This window comes from Cyprinodon variegatus, unplaced genomic scaffold (assembly GCF_000732505.1).
Source record: "Cyprinodon variegatus isolate N-32 unplaced genomic scaffold, C_variegatus-1.0 Scaffold11, whole genome shotgun sequence".
Taxonomy (NCBI): Eukaryota; Metazoa; Chordata; class Actinopteri; order Cyprinodontiformes; family Cyprinodontidae; genus Cyprinodon; species Cyprinodon variegatus.
Genome location: NW_015150464.1, coordinates 2603831 through 2623802, shown reverse-complemented (window position 1 = coordinate 2623802; position 19972 = coordinate 2603831). Strand labels below are relative to the sequence as shown.

The 19972-nt window shown below is 37.2% G+C and overlaps 3 protein-coding genes across 8 annotated transcripts in view; 1 reads left to right on the top strand and 2 right to left on the bottom strand.

Moving 5' to 3' along the window:
* Positions 1–2551: 2551 nt before the first annotated feature.
* smdt1 (single-pass membrane protein with aspartate-rich tail 1) lies at positions 2552–4440 on the top strand. 2 transcript variants are annotated; one of them, XM_015380561.1, is made up of 3 exons: positions 2552–2793; positions 2940–3116; positions 4238–4440. In XM_015380561.1, exons 1-2 carry the CDS (start codon positions 2635–2637, stop codon positions 3102–3104), a joined length of 324 nt encoding a protein of 107 aa, XP_015236047.1. In that variant the 5' UTR covers positions 2552–2634; the 3' UTR covers positions 3105–3116; positions 4238–4440. The 2 variants fall into 2 exon arrangements, with proteins under 2 accessions (XP_015236047.1, XP_015236055.1); XM_015380569.1 differs by having other exon boundaries at positions 2579–2793; positions 2967–3116.
* A 1364-nt stretch (positions 4441–5804) lies between these two features.
* Positions 5805–8538, bottom strand: ndufa6 (NADH:ubiquinone oxidoreductase subunit A6). Its single transcript, XM_015380516.1, has 3 exons — positions 8355–8538; positions 6295–6410; positions 5805–6191 (listed from the first exon to the last, which is right to left on the bottom strand). Exons 1-3 carry the CDS (start codon positions 8491–8493, stop codon positions 6060–6062), a joined length of 387 nt encoding a protein of 128 aa, XP_015236002.1. The 5' UTR covers positions 8494–8538; the 3' UTR covers positions 5805–6059.
* A 1606-nt stretch (positions 8539–10144) lies between these two features.
* triobp (TRIO and F-actin binding protein) overlaps positions 10145–19972 on the bottom strand; it is a 28565-nt gene continuing 18737 nt past the window's right edge. For 3 of the 5 annotated variants that reach the window (XM_015380830.1, XM_015380839.1, XM_015380859.1), the window contains 7 exons: positions 18806–19247; positions 18190–18427; positions 16298–16406; positions 15444–15603; positions 14116–14214; positions 11494–11580; positions 10145–11268 (listed from right to left, as the gene is read on the bottom strand). In XM_015380830.1, coding sequence (XP_015236316.1) covers positions 11107–11268; positions 11494–11580; positions 14116–14214; positions 15444–15603; positions 16298–16406; positions 18190–18427; positions 18806–19247 — 1297 coding nt within the window. In that variant the 3' untranslated portion in view covers positions 10145–11106. Of the gene's footprint in view, positions 11269–11493; positions 11581–14115; positions 14215–15330; positions 15338–15443; positions 15604–16297; positions 16407–18189; positions 18428–18805; positions 19248–19972 lie in introns of those variants that run through there. The other 2 variants (XR_001481381.1, XM_015380852.1) reach the window with 2 other exon arrangements.

Sequence of the window (19972 nt, the reverse complement as noted above, 5' to 3'; positions counted from 1 at the left end):
GTTCTCTGAACAGTATAGGTATGGAAGTTTATTTACAGCTAATTTTGATTAACTGTTTTTATAAAGAAAAAGACACTTTTATCCATTCTAATAATTATATATAATTAAGGGGAAAATGTCAATTATCTATAGGGTAAGAGTAGAACAATTGGGAATCAGCTTCTTTAAAAAAAAAAGACAATTAAAAAATGTTACCAAACATTTTTAATATACTTTTATTTTTTTTTAAAAAGCTCAATGTTTTCTTTAGCCAAAAGATCATTTATTAGTTTTGTTAGATGATAATGCAGAAAATAAAAAAAAATAGCCAGTTGGGATAATAAGAGAGTCAAAACATTAAGTGGAGCAACAAAAGCATTTACTCAACCTATTTTCACTCTGGAGGAGCTGTAAGACCCAAGAACGCTCAAATCAGATGCTTGGATAAACCTATTAGAATTATTTAGACATGTTTATAAAAGTCCTACAACCTAACATTTAAAAAATGTTTACTTAAAAAACAAAAACTCATAAAACCCGGAATGTCAGTCGGTGACAAATGCTGTTATTATGGAATGATGATTTATAGGAAATGTGTTTAAAGGTCACCAACATTTAATTAAGTTATATTGTGATATATGTTGATATTCAAGTATTGTTCAAACCAAATAGAATAGATGATGAATAAATTATGCATTTTCTTTTGCTATTGAGATTATTTAGTGCCTGAGGATTGCTGAGGACTTCTTGAACTACTGACGTAGTAGGAAAAAAAAGTTTATTGTCCAGTTATTTGAAAATATTAGTCTACTAGGATTTGGGGAAAGGACAACTTGATTAAAAGTGAGGCAACGCAGGTTCAGCAAACAGACGCTGAGCTCAGAACAAGAAAAAAAATACAAAAATATGGTTTTTTTTGTAGAATAACCAACATTTCTCCTCTCATTAAAGCATAGTTGCAAAATATGTTTTTCAAGCATCAGTAAATTATGTGGGACAGAAAAGTAAAGCCAAAGTATGAACAATAAAACACACCACAAATGGTGCAGTAGAAATATAATGTAAAACAAACAAAAATCCCTTAATGTCAAATAAGGTGATTAGAAATAACTGAAGAGAGGACAGCATTATGACTAGATTAAGATTTGATCACACTGGGTTAAACAAACCATTGTTCATATGAGCTGAAAGTGAAACAGATGGATTTCTAGAATGTAAAGTAACGGAAAAGGTAGAACATATAGGAAGAAAGGATGAGATTAAATCAAAAGATAAAACAGGATTTAATAGGAACACCAGGAGAGGGGATTACAGAAACACAGCAAGCTGTGATATGTGATTCAAGGAACATATTAAAGGATTTTATTATTATGTAAAAGCTACGTAATCACAACGAACGGCGTGTGTTACATACTCCGATGCGGTAGGTAGAGGTCTGCACCTAAAAGACACAGTGGTATGGAGGCATATTAGGGCCATTCAAAGATATATATATATATATATATATATATATTTGCTGAATGCTGAACAAAATAAATGATAAATAAATATACATTTTTCAGTTTAAGTAGCATTTTTACAGGAACACACAAATTTATGAGTAAAATCACACAAATGTATGAAATTAAAACATACAACTATAAAAGAAAATGTAGCAAATTAAATGTAGAAGAAAAAAGTAGCAAATTTGCAAGATTTAAACATGTACATTTGTGGAGATATGCAGGTATATAATACATGTTAAAGTATGCTACATAAAGCACATCCAAATGCATCATTAATTGGGGGCTTTAGTGATGGAATGAGACAATGCCTCATTTAAGTTTTTAAAGTAAAAATGAATGAAACAATAAATTTGCTTGTTTATAATCTTGTAAATTATGCATATTTCGTAAATTAACATTTTTATTCTTGTAAATCTGCTACGCTTTTCTTTTAAATTTGCATGCTTAGAATTTCGTAAATGTCAATTTTTTTTCCGTAAATTTGCGTTTTAGCCGCTTAAATTTTCTACTTTTCCCCCTACATTTGCGTCTTTATAATTTTGTAAATTTGCATGTTTTTTTTTCTTGTAAATTTGCCTGTCTATTCTCGTACATTGGAACTTTTCCTTCTAAATTTGCATGTTAATAATCTCATAAATTTGTTACTATGGAAGAGGATTGATACAGAAGAGGAGTAGGGCCACTGAAAAAAAGTTAACTGACTTTTTTATTTCATTTCAATTTAATATGGGGGAAAATAAGTCAGAATTCTGAGATTAAATTCAGAATTCTGAGAAAAAAAAGTCAGAATTCTGAGAACAAAGTCCGAATTAGGACTTTTTTCCCATATTGAACTGACATAAAATTTAAAAATAAGTGGCCCTAATCCTCTTCTGTAGTTTACTCATAAAAAATGCCCCTTTAAACTCAAAAATGTACATTTGTTTTTTGTTTGTTTTTTTCCCGTCTTTGAATGGCCCTAATACGCCGCCGTACGGTTGACATCTGCCATCAAAAAACAAAAAAAAAGAAAGACAAAAAAAAAATAAGAGGGTGCAGTTTTATATGACCGACGCCAGGTGGCAGAGTTGCCACCTGAAGAACGTTTTCGAACCGTAATTATTTGTTTTTTTTCCGCATTGCCGACGCATCCAAACCCAACACTGTGAACATGGCCTCGGCTGTCCTCGGTCGCCTGCTCCAGCTGTCAGCTGTCAGAAACAGCCCCCTCTCCCCGCTGAGCCCCTCAGCCATGCCGGGGAGAACCGTGACACCGAGCCGGACAGCCGTGTGCTCCTCAAGCGGCGCCATTCTGCCCAAACCCAGGAAGGTGAGAGCAGTGTTTGTGGATAAAAACATGGCGTGCCATTAGAGAAAAACGGTTATGAGAAAAGGGGAGTGAACTATAGAGGGAGAAATGGTTCTATATTTCAGTGTGTGTCAGAGCTGTCATAAACTAATGAAGGTGTTTTTATGGTGGGGACGTGTGGCACCGGGGAGCAGACCCCCTTCGGCCTGATGCGGATCGCTCTGGTAGTGATCCCCTTCTTGTATGTGGGGACTCAGATCAGCAAGAGCTTTGCGGCGCTGCTGGAGGAGCACGACATATTCGTCCCGGAGGACGATGATGACGATGACTGAGGGGCTCATCAGGTAACTGATAGATCCGATCATGATCGATAGAATAATCCATTTAGTGCGGTGGATAATCTGTTTTTTTCTCCCAATCTGATTCTGTAAGATCTTAACCCTTCATAGGTCAAGTTACCGTTTTTGATCACTTACAAATGGAAGAGGATTAGGGCCACTGAAAAAATAGAAAAAAAACGTAGCTGATTTTTAAATTTATTAGTTTATTATGAAAAAAAAAAACTTTAATCTCAGAATTCTGACTTTAATCCCAGAATTCTGACTTTAATCTCAGAATTTTGGATCTTAATGCAGATGGGCACCATGAAGGAAGAGATGTGGGAGCACTCAGCTTCACTGACGAAGATGTGAGTTGTTTGAGTGGGCCAGTGACACATTGGTCGAAATGATGGAATTAGGTGACTTTTTACTTTCCCAAGGGGTCCCTGGTGATGCTATTTCATTAATGGAAGAGCAGAAGGTAATTAAAACAAGAGAGCTAGTTTAGTCTCTAAAACTGACATGCTATTGCTTGATGCTAACATGTTTGTAAGCTGTCAGAATTCAGAGATTTAAGTCAGAAATCTGACTTTTTTTTCTCATATTGTAGTGAAATAAAATTTAAAAAGCCGTTTACTTTTTTTTTTAACAGTGGCCCTAATCCTTTTCCGTACTTGAATGATATATTACCTACTTTTTTTTTTTACTTTTTTATTTCTCATGCTCTGCATGTGTTTTACTATGTAGCACTTTGGGATTTGTACAAACATAAAGTGAAATAGAAAAGTTAAAAACTTAATAAGCCTAGTTAACAATTATACTTGGGTTTTTACATAAAAAAATTTAAGTGCCAGTATCAGCATTAATGCCTCTAAGGTTATTGTTGTCGCCAAAAAAATGTCTTTCTTTTATGAATTTCTTATAGAAGCACTTTTGTTATTTTTCTTAATATATTCGGGCTATTTTTATTTCTTATTACATTGACATTCATATTTGACATCAAAATATCTATATTTTTTAATGTTACAAAGTTAATAAGGTCTTGTCCTGGATTCCAATAACATTTGAGATGTTGATTTTCCAGGTATTTCACTGAGTGCCCTATAAAGGGTTAAACAAGCTCTTCCATCTCCTGTTCTCTGCAGATGTTCTGATCGCTACCTTCTGTCAGCAGCAGCACCACGGTAGAAGAAATGCCTTCTTGGGGGTCCTGTTGCTGTGACTCTGCTTGCACTTGTTTCAGGGATTTAATTGTTATTTTTGGCTGACACAAAACGGTCACCACATTTTCATATGGTACTTTATCTGCATGCACTACAGGTGTCTTAATAAAAACATAGCAAGTGTCTTTGGATTCTACTGAAGCCTTATTGATATGAATGGTTTAGATAAACTTTAGTAATGTGAAATACTGACATGGTGAAAATGAATCCGCTGACTGTATCCAGTGATGCTGGTTTTATGTCCAAGGATCAGTGGTGGAAGAAGTAGTCAACAGTAGTATTTGAGTAAAAGTATTAATACTCATAGTCAAATCTTACTCAACTAAAAGTAAAGTTACTTCTTTCAAACATCTGCTCAAGTTAAAGTATTGAAGTACTCACTTTTGAAAATGCTTAAGTATTCCAGAGTACATGCATTTAAAAGTATGTATGTATTCAATACAGAGGTTTCAAGTAACATAGTACAAATACGGTACTTTGTTACTGTACTTAAGTACAGGTATCTATACTTTACTCTATTACTTATTTTTCTTCATACTTCTGACTTCCACTCATTACATTTTCACACAAGTATCTATACTTTCTATTCCTTACATTTTTAAAACAAACATTACTTGTTACTCTTGGCTTTGGTTTAATGTTTATAAATATTTATTTCACATCATGTGCTCCATCCACTGCAGATTATTGGCTCCATCCACATCTAGTGAAAACTAGTGTAATTGGATGAGTCTTATAACGCAAACACTCATTGGTTAGCTAAAGGAAATCATCAGAAGCAAGCAGGTGTTCTTCAAACTGCAAACATGAATTTTCTATGCCATGCTACAATGTCGGATTCAGAAAAAGACGTTGAAATGTCTGAAAGGTCGGACACAGACGAGAGCGTCTCAGGAGATGGAGACCAACAAGACCTCCCTCATCCTTGGCACTATCTCATAATTTTTCAAAAGTCATAAAATTGAGCTTTCAATTCATATAGTGGCATCTGGCTGATTTTTTTTTTTAAAGGTTACTTTATACTTTTAAGTAGTTCTTAGAGCACATACTTTTTCACTTTTACTTGAGTAAAGAGATCAAGTTGATACTTCAACTTTTACTAGAGTGTTTTTAAACTGTATAATGTAATATTTTGTTTATGCTGGTGAAGCTTCTCAGTTATCCAGGTCATAGTTATTCCAAAAAAACAAACAAAAAACAATCCACTGGACTTGGTTTCCAAGTTTGAAGACGTTTCGCTTTGGAGTCCAACAATCCCCTTTAAGAACCGACCTTTCAGACACTTAGATGGGTATGGGGTATTGACTCCCATTCTAAATGGGTCGACCCCTTTGTCTGTTCCAATTTTCATGTTTTCAAAACAAAAACAAGGCTTTGTTGAGCTACTGTATAAAACCTTAAACGCTAATTCCTGAGATTCTGTATTGAAAAAGCTTCCTGGATGGGAAGCAAAATGTCTTGAAACTTGGAAACAAAGTCCAGTGGATTGTTGTTTTTTTTTGGGATATTTTGTGTAGATTGAAAAAAAAAAACTATCAACAAAATTGGACACAAAAGAAGAGAAGTTGTTGTTTTTTAAAACGTTAGAAATAATATTTTCATAAAAGCAGAATCAGGCGGACAACTGGATCTGGACAAAAGACGAGTGTAAGCATGTTGGAGTTAAAGTGTGTATTTACAATAAAGGGAAACATATTTTCACACTGGAAACGAGCAGAGATGGGTTGGAGCTCAGCTACACAGTTCATGGGTCCTGGCCTCTGTAGAATTTGGACAGGAAGTCTGTCCCTCGAGGTTCTTCCGTCTCGTGAAAGTAACGCATCACGTGGGTCTTCTGCTTCCAGACGTGGATCGTTTCTTCCAGTTCCATTTTACCCTGCCGAGTGAATGAGACATGCCTCAATACACAGTGTGACAAACATCACCGAGGTGGGGGGGGGTTCAGCAACAGATCCAAACAATGATGGGTTCTCCTTTACCTTAATGACCAGCATGTCGATCACACGCGGGTCAGTGACGTGTTTGTTTCTGTCAAACATCTCTCTCACTTTGTCTCTGCCCTGGCGTGTTGTGATGTCCAACTGGAATATTGCCACTGCAGACAGACAGGCATGCCCTCTAAGTTTTAATAAGGGAATAACAGCCTCATTGATTTTAAGAAAAAGAATATCTAGGATACTTTTAACAAAGTTTAGAAAAAAAAGACACCTTGATACCAGTAATTTATTACATTTGGTCATTTTTAATTGACTGTCATTTTGACTTTACAAACAAAATCCACTAGTAATAGTGACAATCTGTGATCTAGAAAACATTACTAGGCATTTTACCAGCCTGTACTTTAGAGATATTAAGTAAAAACAATTTGCAGATGAACCAGAATCAGACTGTGGATATTTATCTCTAAAGGAACCAGTGACCAGTCTAAAGAACCCTAGATAAAATCATTGGGTATTTTAGAGAAAAGCATTTTGCTGTGATTCTAGCTGCAAATATTTTGTCATTCGTCTCCATTAGCTTTTTCTAAAAAAAACATTTTCTTGATAAATATAATACCTCAGTCTCTTTCACACTGGATGAAATGGGTCCAGACATCAATTTCTACAGATTCCCAACTATATAGATGAAGCCACGCTTATGTAGAGCTGGCTGAATGCTTAGAGTCTACGTCAGGCCAATAAGGTTCACACTGCAGCCTGAAGTGACCCAAATCTGATTTTTTTGGCCCATATGCGACCTGGATCTGATCTTTTCATGGCAGTCTGAACAACACAGATCCGATTTTTTCCAATCCGACCCAGGCCACTTGGCTATGTGGTCCTGGATCCCCATACGAATCTGATCTTTTCTAATGCGACCTGTGTCTAAACGGCCAGGTCGCATTCCTGACGCCATTAATACCCCACAAAGGACACTATTTTTGCTATGAAGAAGCGGCAGGAAAAACAACAACTATGGCAGACGACGATGCGGAGAGCAGTATTTATGTTTAACCACCTTGAAGAGATTGTGTTTTTATGGTTGGGAAAGATCATTAGATGCGCTCCGGCACTACTATCCATGTTTACTTCCATAAACACAGAGCACGCTGGCCTGTGATGTCATTGTGTCCTCTACTGCACATGTGGGACCCTTGCGTTGTATGACTGTAGTTCACACAGGAGATCACATATATCACATATCTGGAAATGTGAACAGCAATGCAAAAAAATCAGATTTGAGCATCAAGGCCTGCAGTTTGTCCAGCTTCTCTGTCCCAACTGAAGAAAAGCATCACCAGAGCATTATGCTGCCACCACCGTGTTCCACCATCGGGAGGGAGCATCCATGGTGATCAGCAGTTTTCCACACATCATCTGCATTTTTCCTATATTCTCTACCAAACCAGAGGCAAACTTTAAACATCTTTTAATTATGTTGCCAGATTTAGAGATTAAATTAACTGTCCTGCTCCCTCCTGGACTGTGGGCTCTTCTCTTGAATTATAAAGGATCTCCTGGATATCTACCCCTTATTACCTTGGTAACTTCAGCATAAACTAATATATTCAAAGTCATGTCAAAATTTTTTTTTTATTATTTCTATATCATGGGTTGAATATTTGTCTTGAGATGTCCAAACTTCCTATCCTGCTGTGAATTCCTCAGCATTCATGATGAGATTTTGACATGAAAGCTGCAGTTGTGTTATTTTCAAGAGCAATATATTTATTACATAGGATTCTGTGCAAGGAAATCAGAATAAGAGCTGACTTTTGATTCTTAATAGTTGAAAACTACTGAAACTTCCACTCGGTATTTTTGCTCTGCTTTGTATCGACATATCGCAATTATATCCCTTATAGTTTCTGCATGCAGCTAATCTAATTCATCAAGATTTAGACGAGAAACTACAGACGTTTCACTAAAGCTTAGGAGAACACCACGTCCTGAAATCTTGAAAGTTTTTTGGGGGGTTTAGATGATCTAAACCTCCACAGAGAAACGACCTTGACGCTGCAGCCGTTGCTTTCACCGCCCGCTACAGCGGACCCATATACCTGTATTCGGCACCTCACGGTACCAGGCTCGGTACAGCTCCCGAACTCTGCGTTTAGCCTCGTCCAAGTCCCGACTAAGAATCGGTTTGACCACTTTAGCAGCACCAGCTGCCGTGCGGGCAGCAGCAGAGGAAGCCATGACAGTTGCTGATGCTGGTGAAAGCGTTTCCGGTTTCACAGGTTAATAAAAAGAGAAAATAGGCTCTGTCGCCCACTAGTGGTAGATGATATTCACTACAAGGGCATGGCTTCATGTGTCAGAATAGATTAGGTTTTTCTGGTAAAATATTCATCAAAACTTTATATGCTCATGTTAAGATACGTGTGCGTATTAGACGCATATATTTCATATGCTGTTAGATATATTTTTTTCCCATTCATCATCCAGGAGCACCTTTTAATTTTATATTTACTTTAATTGTCTGACCGTGTGCTGTAAGCTTTTATTTTCTGCATATTTATACCATGTAAGCTTTGTACTGTATTTATTTGATTGTTTAAATAAAAAACTCTTTCATTACAAAAAAAATAAAAATAAATGCTGCACAAATGAAACTTGAACTAAAGGAGAAAATGCAATAAAGACATTTTCTCTGCAGGTCACAAAAGGGCATTATGTTAAAGTCTTATGGTTTGGAGTAGGTATCACCATAACTTCAAAGGAAAAACTAAAGCACCAAACATCCAACTAAAAACATAAGTATGATTAATACAAGTTAATAATTAGATGAGCTTTTAGATTTTAAAAATGTTTGGTTTATAAAGCTACAGCTGATTACTCAACAGGACTTTTGACTACAGCGTCAATTGGACAGAAGGAAACAAAGAAGAAATGTTTGACCAGAATAGAAATGACTATTCTTCTGTACAAACCACTGGTGCTGGAGAGGTGATGACTGGGACTTGTTAGCAAACTTAGGACTTGCAATCACTGAGTAAGCATGAATTTATCCATCAAACTTTTCCCCACTTAACAGTCATCTGCCCTAAAGCTAAAAAGCATATTCCAGTCAAGAGAAGCTGAGATCATCAGACAGATCCTTTAAGGAGTCATAATGGTCTTGTTAAATTTTAGACCTCTGCTTAAAATAAATGCTGTGGACCTGGAGAGAGCTGTGACATATCAAACATCTGCTAGGCCAATTGAACTGAATGTTATGAGAGAAAGCTGCACTAAAATTAATCCACACAGAAAACTGCCTAGTTCAAGTTCCTTAAACTATTTTATAACACTTTGGTGGTATTAGTTTTTCCAGATTTCCACTTCTTATTTTTCAGTGAATAATAATGCTGGAATTTCTTTTTATATATTTGTAAGAGTATACCCACAGCATAATGCTGCCACATTGCATTTCAGGTGTGTATTTTAGAACAGAAAGCGTTAGCTTGTTAAAAGTTGAGTTTCTACATGTAGCCCAAATTGGTTGAGTCCTAGGAAGTTGCAGCACCTTTTCCTGCTTGTGGAAAACCATAAAAAAAAAAAACATTTATAGGCGGTTTTCCAGTTATGGAGCTCTGTGTTCCCTTAACAGTTTTGGATGATTCATGCTTTTCTTGCGCCACCTGTCATTTAGGTGCTCAGAGATGTTCCCGAGTTAGCATACTGATTAAGAAAGTTCTCTACATCTTTATCCAACCTTTTACATGTTTCCTGGTTTATTAATCCTGATAACTTAATTTAGTAAAGGAGGAGGCTAAATTCAAAAGCAAAAACACAATTCTTTTTATAAATAGTTTTAAGAGATAAAATGGGAGAAAGGTGAAACAGTTTAGAAAGAGGTTTTGTAATGAAGTAGCTTTATTGATCGCAAAAATGAGCATAATTTACAGACTCTAGAGGCTTTAAATATGAAAATGCTTCCAAAAAGTAGGTAGTTACTCTTTTTCACAATCGCTCTTTTCAATAAGAAAAATATATATTTTTAAAATGGCTCATTAATGCAACACCTGCCCTTTGTTGTGATGGTGGCACATAGCAGAATATGCCCATAAATGATCCTTGAAATCAAGAAGCCTGAGGGATTTTCCTCAGTGGCTTAACAATACATGGACCTTATGAAGGGAAACAATCATACAACAGCGTTTACAGTCAATGGAAAACCAGAAAGGCCTGAATCTGTTTAACAATCAGATCCAAATCACCCATCAAGTCTGCGAGGAAGTACAACTCATGCTGCTTAGTCATGTCAGAATCCCAATGAATTTTCCATGATTAAAAAAAAAAAAAAAAAATTGCAGACGGAATAAAAAAACAAATACAAAGCTCCCATTTCTGAAGAAAGTGTGCCACTTTGACAAAGCCAACAGAAAAAGCTGAGCAATGAGACAAACATAACAGAATGTATCTAAAGATAAAGCTTAGACAATAAACTACTGGCAGGGGCCAGTAAAAAAAAAAAAAAAAAAGTGGATATTCCAGTTTTAAGACCAAATGCGAGTCGCTACAAGCTTGAACTTTCAAAAAGCGAAACAGAAAGTGAAATGTGCACATGATCATACAACATGAGGCCCAGTGTAATGAAACCGACCAATTCTTGGGAATTTGGTTGAAAGACACGTTACAGTTCAGACAAAGCTGGAAAGTTCCTGTACAGTCCAGTCGCCAGCAGCCTGGAGAGCAAAGCTCTGGGAACAAAGAAAAGCCTGAAATATTTTAAATGACACCTGTTTTTTTTCCAAAATCTCTAAAGAGACTCAGAATTATCCTCTGCTTGAATTCTGGTTGTGCTCCAAGCCGTGCCGCAGCGGCTCGTCAGTGGTCCAGGCTGTTCCCTAGCTTTTGTCCCTCTTGTAGAGCAGCCATTGCTAGCCTTAAGTGCTCCTTTAGACTCTGAATCTCCCGCTCCGTACGGCCTTTCATCCCGCTCAGCTCTCCGTGCACCTCTGCGTACCGCTCACAGGCCAGCTGCTTTTCCTGTAGAACAAGCAGAGAGGAAAAACACCTTCATCTTCCACAACAACTAGAGAAAGCCCTCAGGCTGTAACAGGGTAATATTACATCCCTGACACAACAGACTCATGCTCAGCAAATTACAGGCTACCTCTCTCTCTGGGACTGTGTTTACAGACATCAGGTTTAACATCCTCCAACATCAAGACAAAACAAACAGTATTTGTGACAGAAATCACGGCGCAGTACCCTGGTTAGAAATTGCAGCTCATTCCTAAGGCAGCTGATCTCCTTGTGCAGATACTCTATCTCGTTATTTTTCATTCTGAGAAGAACCTGAGGAGAAAAGAAAAGACAAAGTTGTTTTCAGTTTCTACAAAAACATAACCAGACAGGAATCAGAAAGTATGTAGACATCAACAACTCTGGTCACAGACTGACATACACTTATCATCAGGAGTGTTGTGTTCCATTTGAAAGCTTTCCTGGGTTAATTAATCATCCACTTTATAGTTTAAAAAATGAGAACTATTTTGCTGGAGATTTTGAATCCACACAGGTTCAAAAATCATCCATAGGAGATGAAATACAACACTCACCCTCACAAATATTTGAATAAATGCCGTGTTGCAGTGAACCTCATGCTTTTTATAGCCACAAACAATGTCCTGTTATAGATCTGCAGGCATGTGTGAGGATCTGGAATTAACAAAGTGTTGGTTTTCCTGGCACAGAATTGGATTTCATTTGGAGAAAATCATTTTCCATCAGGGTCGAAGTTTTGGTGTTTTTTAGGTTCATCGCTCTGCTGCAAATCCCAACTATCTCCGTAGTTTGTTTAGCAAATAGGCACCTCAGCGGAAAGGGAACTGAGTAGGATGTTGATGACGATCCTGGTAGAAGCCTATGTGAACCAGAAAATGCTGATAGAGTTTCACAGAAGAGCAATTATCTCACTGAATTGAAGGGACAAATCCACCTGAATATAAGCCATCCGGATTGTACATATTTTTATATTTCTTATTTCTATTTTGTTTTTCATTGTGTGCGATACATGTACACTTGCACCTTAATTCTTATTTATCTTGATATACTGTATATATATATATTGCTTATTCTTAATGCACCTTTTTCCTCCTGGTTTGCACCTGCTGTAACTTCTATGCCAATATGTGACGAGTGAATTTATCCGCTGTGAGATCAATAAAGCTCATCTAATCTAATCTAATCTAATGGTCTCTCATCCAGCTATCAAGGGCTCTATTACCTGCCGCACATCCCTCCTTTCTCTGCCAATTTAAATTCTAATTATTATGATTAAAAGACAACAATCTTTAAAAAAAAAAAAAAGGAAAGAAAAATATTGACCTATTTGGCCACGATGATGAAAGGTGTGTTTTCAGGAGTCCAGGTCAAACTTTCAAACCTATAAACACTCTGCCATATCTACCATGATGGTTGAGGGATCATGCCAAGTGTTTTTTTTGTTACAAGTGGATGAAACTTAAACATACATTCTTAAATGCAGAAATATGCCTACAATAGGGCTGCAATGATAAATTATTATTTAAAAGAATTAATCTAAAAAAACACACAGCATTTTCAGTAAAGAAACATTTTAAAATTAGAAAAAAGAAATATTTCACATGTTAAATTAATTATAAATGGCAAAAAATAAAAAAAATAAAAAACTAACCCAAATTGATGCTTACAAGCTTGCAATAAACGGTGAAAGATTTTGCTAATTTATTCATTCTTTGGCTGAATTTTGGATTGACAGATTAATAACCTGGTCTCTGGAGTTCTGGATAGAGCATCATTACAGACAAAGACATCATGAAAACTGTTTTTGCATTATTTGCACAGTTTTGCCCAAATTATTAATTTTAATTGCCGACTCTTTGAGTAAATAGCATGTTTTAAAGTCTGTATATTATGTTTGACAACTCAAATATTATATTAGCTAACAATCATTTTTATAATCCATTAATCACCATGGATTCTTTCAGCTCCAGCTCGTATTTAGATAACTGTCTTACTTAGTAAGTGGAACACACACCACTTTAATTGTCCCATTGTTATCCTGCATTAACCATCTCCTGGATGTTTGCCTGTGATCACTGAAAAACCTAACTGTCTCCCATTTTCCTCCATTTGGCTCAAAACACCACAATGTTTGAATGCCAGAGTCACTGTCAACTCTATAATAAACGAAACATCAACACGGACTGATCAAGATAGAAAGCATGATCAAAATCTAACTTCTTCCAGAACAAACACTTGCTGCTGAGGTTTTTATGCTGTAGCCACAATGGAAATAAGTACGGTCATGAGGTCAAGGTGTTTCAAACCGAAGCAGACTGTAGTAACTTTCAAGCATGGAGGCGGCAGCATTATGCTGCACTCCTAGAATGCATTATAATGCAGAAAGGGTGGACTGACTGGGATGCTAGTTGATGCCACCATGCTTATACATTTGAAGAAGAAAGTTAAACCCAAAATTCAAATTAAATTTAGCTCAACATGTGGACTGTTGCAGCTAACATTAAGTTGCTTATTAGATAGCAAACTACAAAGCAAGTTTTTCATATTTTCTATCTAACAACAGAAATGTCATTAAGAAACGTAATTGCAAATGGTATATTTGTGGGCATAACACCTTTAAAGTAATGGAATCCACACAGGAAGCATCTTTGACTTTTGCACATAGTTTACTAATCATCTAACCAACAGATGAAAGTTAGTGTTGATGTAGTGTGAGCGGTTGCTAACATTTTCACACTTGCAGACCACATGAAGAGCTTAGCTGCCAGTGGTGATGATGCACAGAAAATAAACTCCATCTACTTTCAGTATCATAAACAACAGTACCTCTAGTTCGCAGGACTTGTCTTTGTTGTCTTCTGAGCTTTTATCTGTGAGGCTGGATCGTGTTCGGCTCATTTCGTCCGTCAAACGGGCCTTTAACTCCTGAAGAACAAAATGCTTCAAATTAATTATTCTTATATCAGAGTCCTTGACATCGTTTTCACATTTTTTATGTTTTGGGACTGAGCTGCAGATTACTGTGACTTACAAAAATATTCATACACTTGAATGTTTTTATATTTTAACATTTCACAACCACAAACTTCAAGGAATTTATTAGGATTTTATCAAAAAGACAAACACAAAGTAGTACATCTCCGTGAATTGAAAGAAAACAAATGGTTTCTCTTTTATCTTTATAAATGTAAATCTGAATAATTTGATGAGTATTTTTATTTGAACTTAAGCAGCAAAACATTAAGAAAAACATGACTGTCTGTGCTACGAGTGTTAAAAAACTGAATTACAATTAATCCAAATTTTTCTGACACTCTTCCTAGCATCACTTGTCTCTGCTGACTTCAGCCTCTTTAGCAAATTCCCATAAACAATAAAAGGGCAGTTAGAGTCGTCCTTTTGCTGGAATATTAACTTGCATCCCAGTCTGCTTTCAGCCTCTACCAGGTTTTCTGCTAAACTGCCTCATAGCTAGCTCCATCTATCAGCACCATGACGATAAACAGTCAGTAATAACTATAGTTCTCCAATCTCTCTAGAGACACTGTGGGCCACTTGGCTGCTTCAGTGATGAACTCTCTCATTAACCAGTCTATCTGTTTAGGTGGACACCAAAGGCTATGTGGGTTAGCAGTTGTGCCACACTCCTCTTTGACGATGGGTGGAGCAGTTCTCTGTAACGATGCCATCTTATAACTTAACCTGCTTCTCCAGAACTTCATCCCTGAGCTGCCTCCTGTGCTCCTTCGTCTTCATTAAGGCATTTAATCACTCAAGTTCCCAAACAAACCTCTGATGGCTTTACAGAGCAATTTCACTGATGGTGAGATTACATTGCATTATGAACAGATGGACTCTCTTCAATAATAATAAGACCTCTAAAGGTAATGGTTTAACTGGTCATATTTAGTAAATCAGAATAAAAGGGATGAATTCAGGAAATGGTTTGATAATCCAGAGCCTTCAATTACACTACTTTGTGTTTGTTTAAACCAATATTTTTCATAAGAGATGTGAAAACTTTTGCGACACACTTCTCACCCTTCTCCTTGTGTCAGTGTTGCACAGAGGAAGCGTTAGAAAGAGAAGGAAACATTTTAGTTTCACCTTTGCCGTACAGCTGATCCCTTTATCCCAATCAGCTGCTAACTCACCAGGTTCTCTTTCCTCAGCTGCTCCATGTCTCTCTCTTTTTGACCCACTTCCCGTTCTCTCTCAGCGTTTCTCTGCTCAGCTCTGTTGAGCTCCAGACACTTCTGAGAATAGTGCTCAGAGAGGCCAGCCAGCTCTTTCTGCAAGGCTTGAGTTTCAGCCCTGCATAAAAGAGAGAAAAGGTCACATAAAACGTTTTATTCACAACAGAAACTGACCCTATTAAATAAGAAATCCTTCTGAAATAGGATCCAAGATCCTGCTTTCTGATTCCACTAAATCAATTAGGGCAAAGGAATCATCTGCTTTAGGAACCATTTCTGTTGTCCCTCAAGTATTTCCTGTAGTAGATACTAAACATACTAAACATCTTTGCATCTTGCAATCAATACCCACAAAAAGAGGAAGAGCATGCAATGATAAAAAAAAAAAAAAAAAAAAGTCCAGCAGTTAAAACAGATAAGCCCCACATTACAGGAACCACTACTGAGACAATCTAAGTGAAAGGGCATCTTGAAGACTGCTAGGAAAATCTTATCCATGACTAAATTCTTCCACATTCCTCGGGAGCCTAACAGAGCCCAGTGGCTGCTTTATTAATGGCTTTGCTTTAACAAGGAGGGACGTTGTGCTTTCTGCAAGTTCAGCTTTACTTCACACAAAAATTGTTGTGGCCAACCAGCTCCCACTTAAGAGCAGGACAGAGGTGGTCACACGGTTTCGCAATACAACTACAAGGACAGGAGCAAATACAATAATAATGATGTAATTATGCCGAAATGCCATTTAATGTAACCAGAGGGGAAGCAAAGTGTGCTTCTCTCTCATTAGAAGGAGGTAATTGAAAATATCTTACTGTTGTTGGGATTGCAGAGTCCGAGGGTCTAACCCACTGCTCAGCCTCTTGACCTTCTCCACCTCTCTCTCCAGCTCTTCTTTGTGTTTCTTCTTCAAAGCTTCCATCACTGAAACACAAACATAAATGTCATTGGGATCTTCATGGCCACCAACATTTCACGACTAAAATTCCACAATTATCATTAACAATCTAATTAAATTATTTGACATGGTCTAGAACATTATGCTTTTATTATAGACACAAAGTTAAAATGCTTTGTATATATTTGCAACTCACAATACATTTAAAAAGCCCTTTTTTCAAAATGTTAAATAGTTAGTAATGCTAGTTTGCTAAAGGTATTTATTAAGAGAATAATCTAAAGATGAATCAGGTATAAGGTATTCTATATCTGCAGCCCTATTATACACATTGCAAAAATAAAGATACATTTAACTCATTCAGCTGTTTAAATTTTTTTACAAGGTCATTTAAACAGCTCAGCTGCAAACGTTAATGTGTTTTAATAGGATGCCATGTCCATTTGTGTCCAACTGCAGTCCTCCAGAGCTACTATACTGCAGGTTTTAGCTGCATCTCTTTCTCCAACACGTCTAATAAATGAAACTTTGTTACCAAAGCCCAGTGAAGATTCAGCCTTTAGATTCAGGCTTTTTAAAGTGGAATTAATAAAAACTGGGATTTTTTTCATTTTTTATTTCTACACAAATTAATTTAAGAAGTGTGCCACATATTTGCATTTAACATTACTTCTCTTTCAAAAGCTCCAAAATTATAATATAGACAACAAGAACCAAATGGTTTTAGAAGTCAGCATGCAGCAAAAAAATAAATAAAATAAAAAAATAGAAAAACCTGTTTGAGGCTGCAAAGATCAAGACTAGGGTGGAGGTTAACAATAACCATACAAAGACAAGCAGCGCTGCAACAATGGTTTAGATTAAAGCTTGAAAGGATTAGAATTGTCTTCATCAATGTGCCTGAAATGAACCCATTATGGGAAACATTTCAGTCTTACAAAGTTGCAAACAGCTGCGACGTACAACTGTTGCATGCATAATATGCCGAATATAAAATATCCTTTAGACTAGGACTGAAACAATTGATCTATTATTGAAATAATCGTCGACTCAGTTTGTAATCGATTAATTGTTTACTGGTGTAGACTCTAAAATGTGCCTTTGGCTGATGGAGTGACCCACCTTGAGCAGCAATTCTACCAAAATTGTAAGAAAAAATGTGAAAACATTTTGCATTTAAGATAAAAATATTTTTTCGTCTGTCAGTATGCTCTATCCAGAATTTTGCAGGAAGGTTTAGTTTAGCAAAAAGTCTTCTTTAAGGAACCCTTTGCTATCTGACAATTAATTGCTTAATCAAAAACATTATTTGCAAAATAATCATTAATTACAGCCCTACTTTAGACCCTAAATATTTACAGAACATTTAGTCTACCTATGAACCAGTGTTTGAGAAAAATATCTGTTTGCTTTTTCAAACCTTCATACTCATTTAGGGAAGAAGATTTATAATACAGCCTTTTTTCCCCCCAATCAAGCAGCTCTATGTCTCTAAATAAGTGATTATCAGTTTTAGATCTCATTCTAAGTTGCTGCAAAGAAAGGCAGTGTTAGAATACAGTAAGTTTTCACTGAGCTGAAATATATACATTTACTTTATTTATAAATAAGTTACAGCTAACTTAAGTTACCAATTATTAGAAATACATAGAAAAGCTGTACTTAAAAACAAACTCTTTCAGCTTCACCTGCAATAATTCTGAATACAATCATTGTATTTAAAGTTAAAATTGTGATATTTCACCGTTTTTATTTAAAATGTTACCTAATTGAACCTTTAAAAATTTCAGTTGTTTTTGATTGACTGACCCCTTGCCGTGTCCCTGGTCTCCTCCATCAGCAGTCGCTCCTTCTCCTTCTCCAGTTCCCTCATCTGGCGGTCATGCTGCCTCTGCAGCTCCTCCAGGGCATGTCTATGAGCGCGCTCCATGGCTGCCAGGCTGCGGCTGCAGGGTGCCTCAGGGCCGCAGTTGACACGCATGCTTTTCCCCCACCCCCCTCCTCCCCCCTGTTGCAGTTGGTCCAGCTGTTGCCTCAGTGACGCCACCTGAGAAGATAACGGCGGAGGTAAAGCCAACTGATCCACAGCTGTTTGCATCTCTCATGCAGACAGTTGCATGTCTGAGTGATGCGAATAAAGAATTCTGCTAAGAATCACAACACAGCACACCACACCAGAGCAGATGGGCTCTATAGGAGGATTTTCCACCATAATTTTTTTTAAACTTCTCACAAAAGTTCTAAATTCATCTATCAGCTCATGCAATGCTCAATATTTGGGTGGAAATCACTGAAATTAACGTACTAGTCAGAAAGAAGGACAAATTGTCACAAGCTGGAAAAAGAATTGCTTCATCCATGTAGATGAAGGGTTAATTTGCATTTTAATATCTTTGCAAATTACAGAATCATCTCCACACACTACCTCCCTCTGCAGCGCCTCGTTGGCCAACGGGCTAGAGGTCCTCGATCCCATCGATGATAAGGAGCTCATGTCCCTTAAAGGCATTCGTTCAAACTCGGACCACCTTTTCTCGATTTCATCCTCCAGGTGTAGCCTCTGGTTCGATCCCACACCCGTTCCCTTCCGGGACAGAACGGCTTCCCACTGGCTGCTCATGCTCTTCTCCTCCTGCCATTGGCTGTGCTCTCGCCCCTGGCCCTCCCCTGCTTCTCTCTGACTGGTTGGAAGAAGGCCAGAAGAGGCGGGAACAGGAGAGAGTTCTACATAGTCGATTTTTCGTTCAGCTTGATGGGCCGAGCCTGGAGCCTCTGAGTGGGAGTCGACATGGCGTGATGATGGGCGACGGGAAGACGACAAGAACCGTTTATGGGAGTTTTCTTTGTCGCTGTTGTTGTCAGGTAATCTAATGGAAGAAAAAAATTATGAAAACAAAATAGCTAAATATGATATTCTTTATTTTTGTTCCTACAAAGTTAGTTTTAAAAAGAATCTGATGGGGGAAAAAGTATTCATACCCCTCAAACATAACATTTTGTCATACTACAACCACAAACGACATATTCTACCATCTACAAAGCACTAGAATGAGTTAGTTTAATTTTATTTTACAAGTAAAAACCCGAAAAGTGTGACATACATTTGTAGTCAGTACTCCTGTAGAAACGTTTAGCATCAACTTTTAGGGTTTGATCTGAACCAGCTTTGCACATCTACAGGCATTCTGGCCGATTCTTCTTTACAAAATAAAAAGCTCAGTCTGACTGTAAGCTTGAGAACCACTGAAAAAAGGTCTGATATATTTTTAGCTGGATATAGACCTCAGCTTTGCCTTGGCCATTCCTTCACATGAATATTTAACTTTCCTCTTGCCCAGGGGTCCGCAACCTGCGGCTCTGGGGCCTAAAGTGGCTCTTTGGTCCCTCTATAGTGGCTTTTAAAAGTGGCTAAAAGCCACTTTATGCCTCTGCAACCGTAAAATCTGTCTCTGACCATGCCCCCCTCAGAGGGGGGGCATGGTCAAAAAAGCCTGAATACACGTCGGACGGCCACAAACCCGCTCAAACAAAAAGCAGCTGTGATTGGTGCTTGTTATGCCTTTCTGGCTGTCTGTGTGGTTGTCCTTCTAGA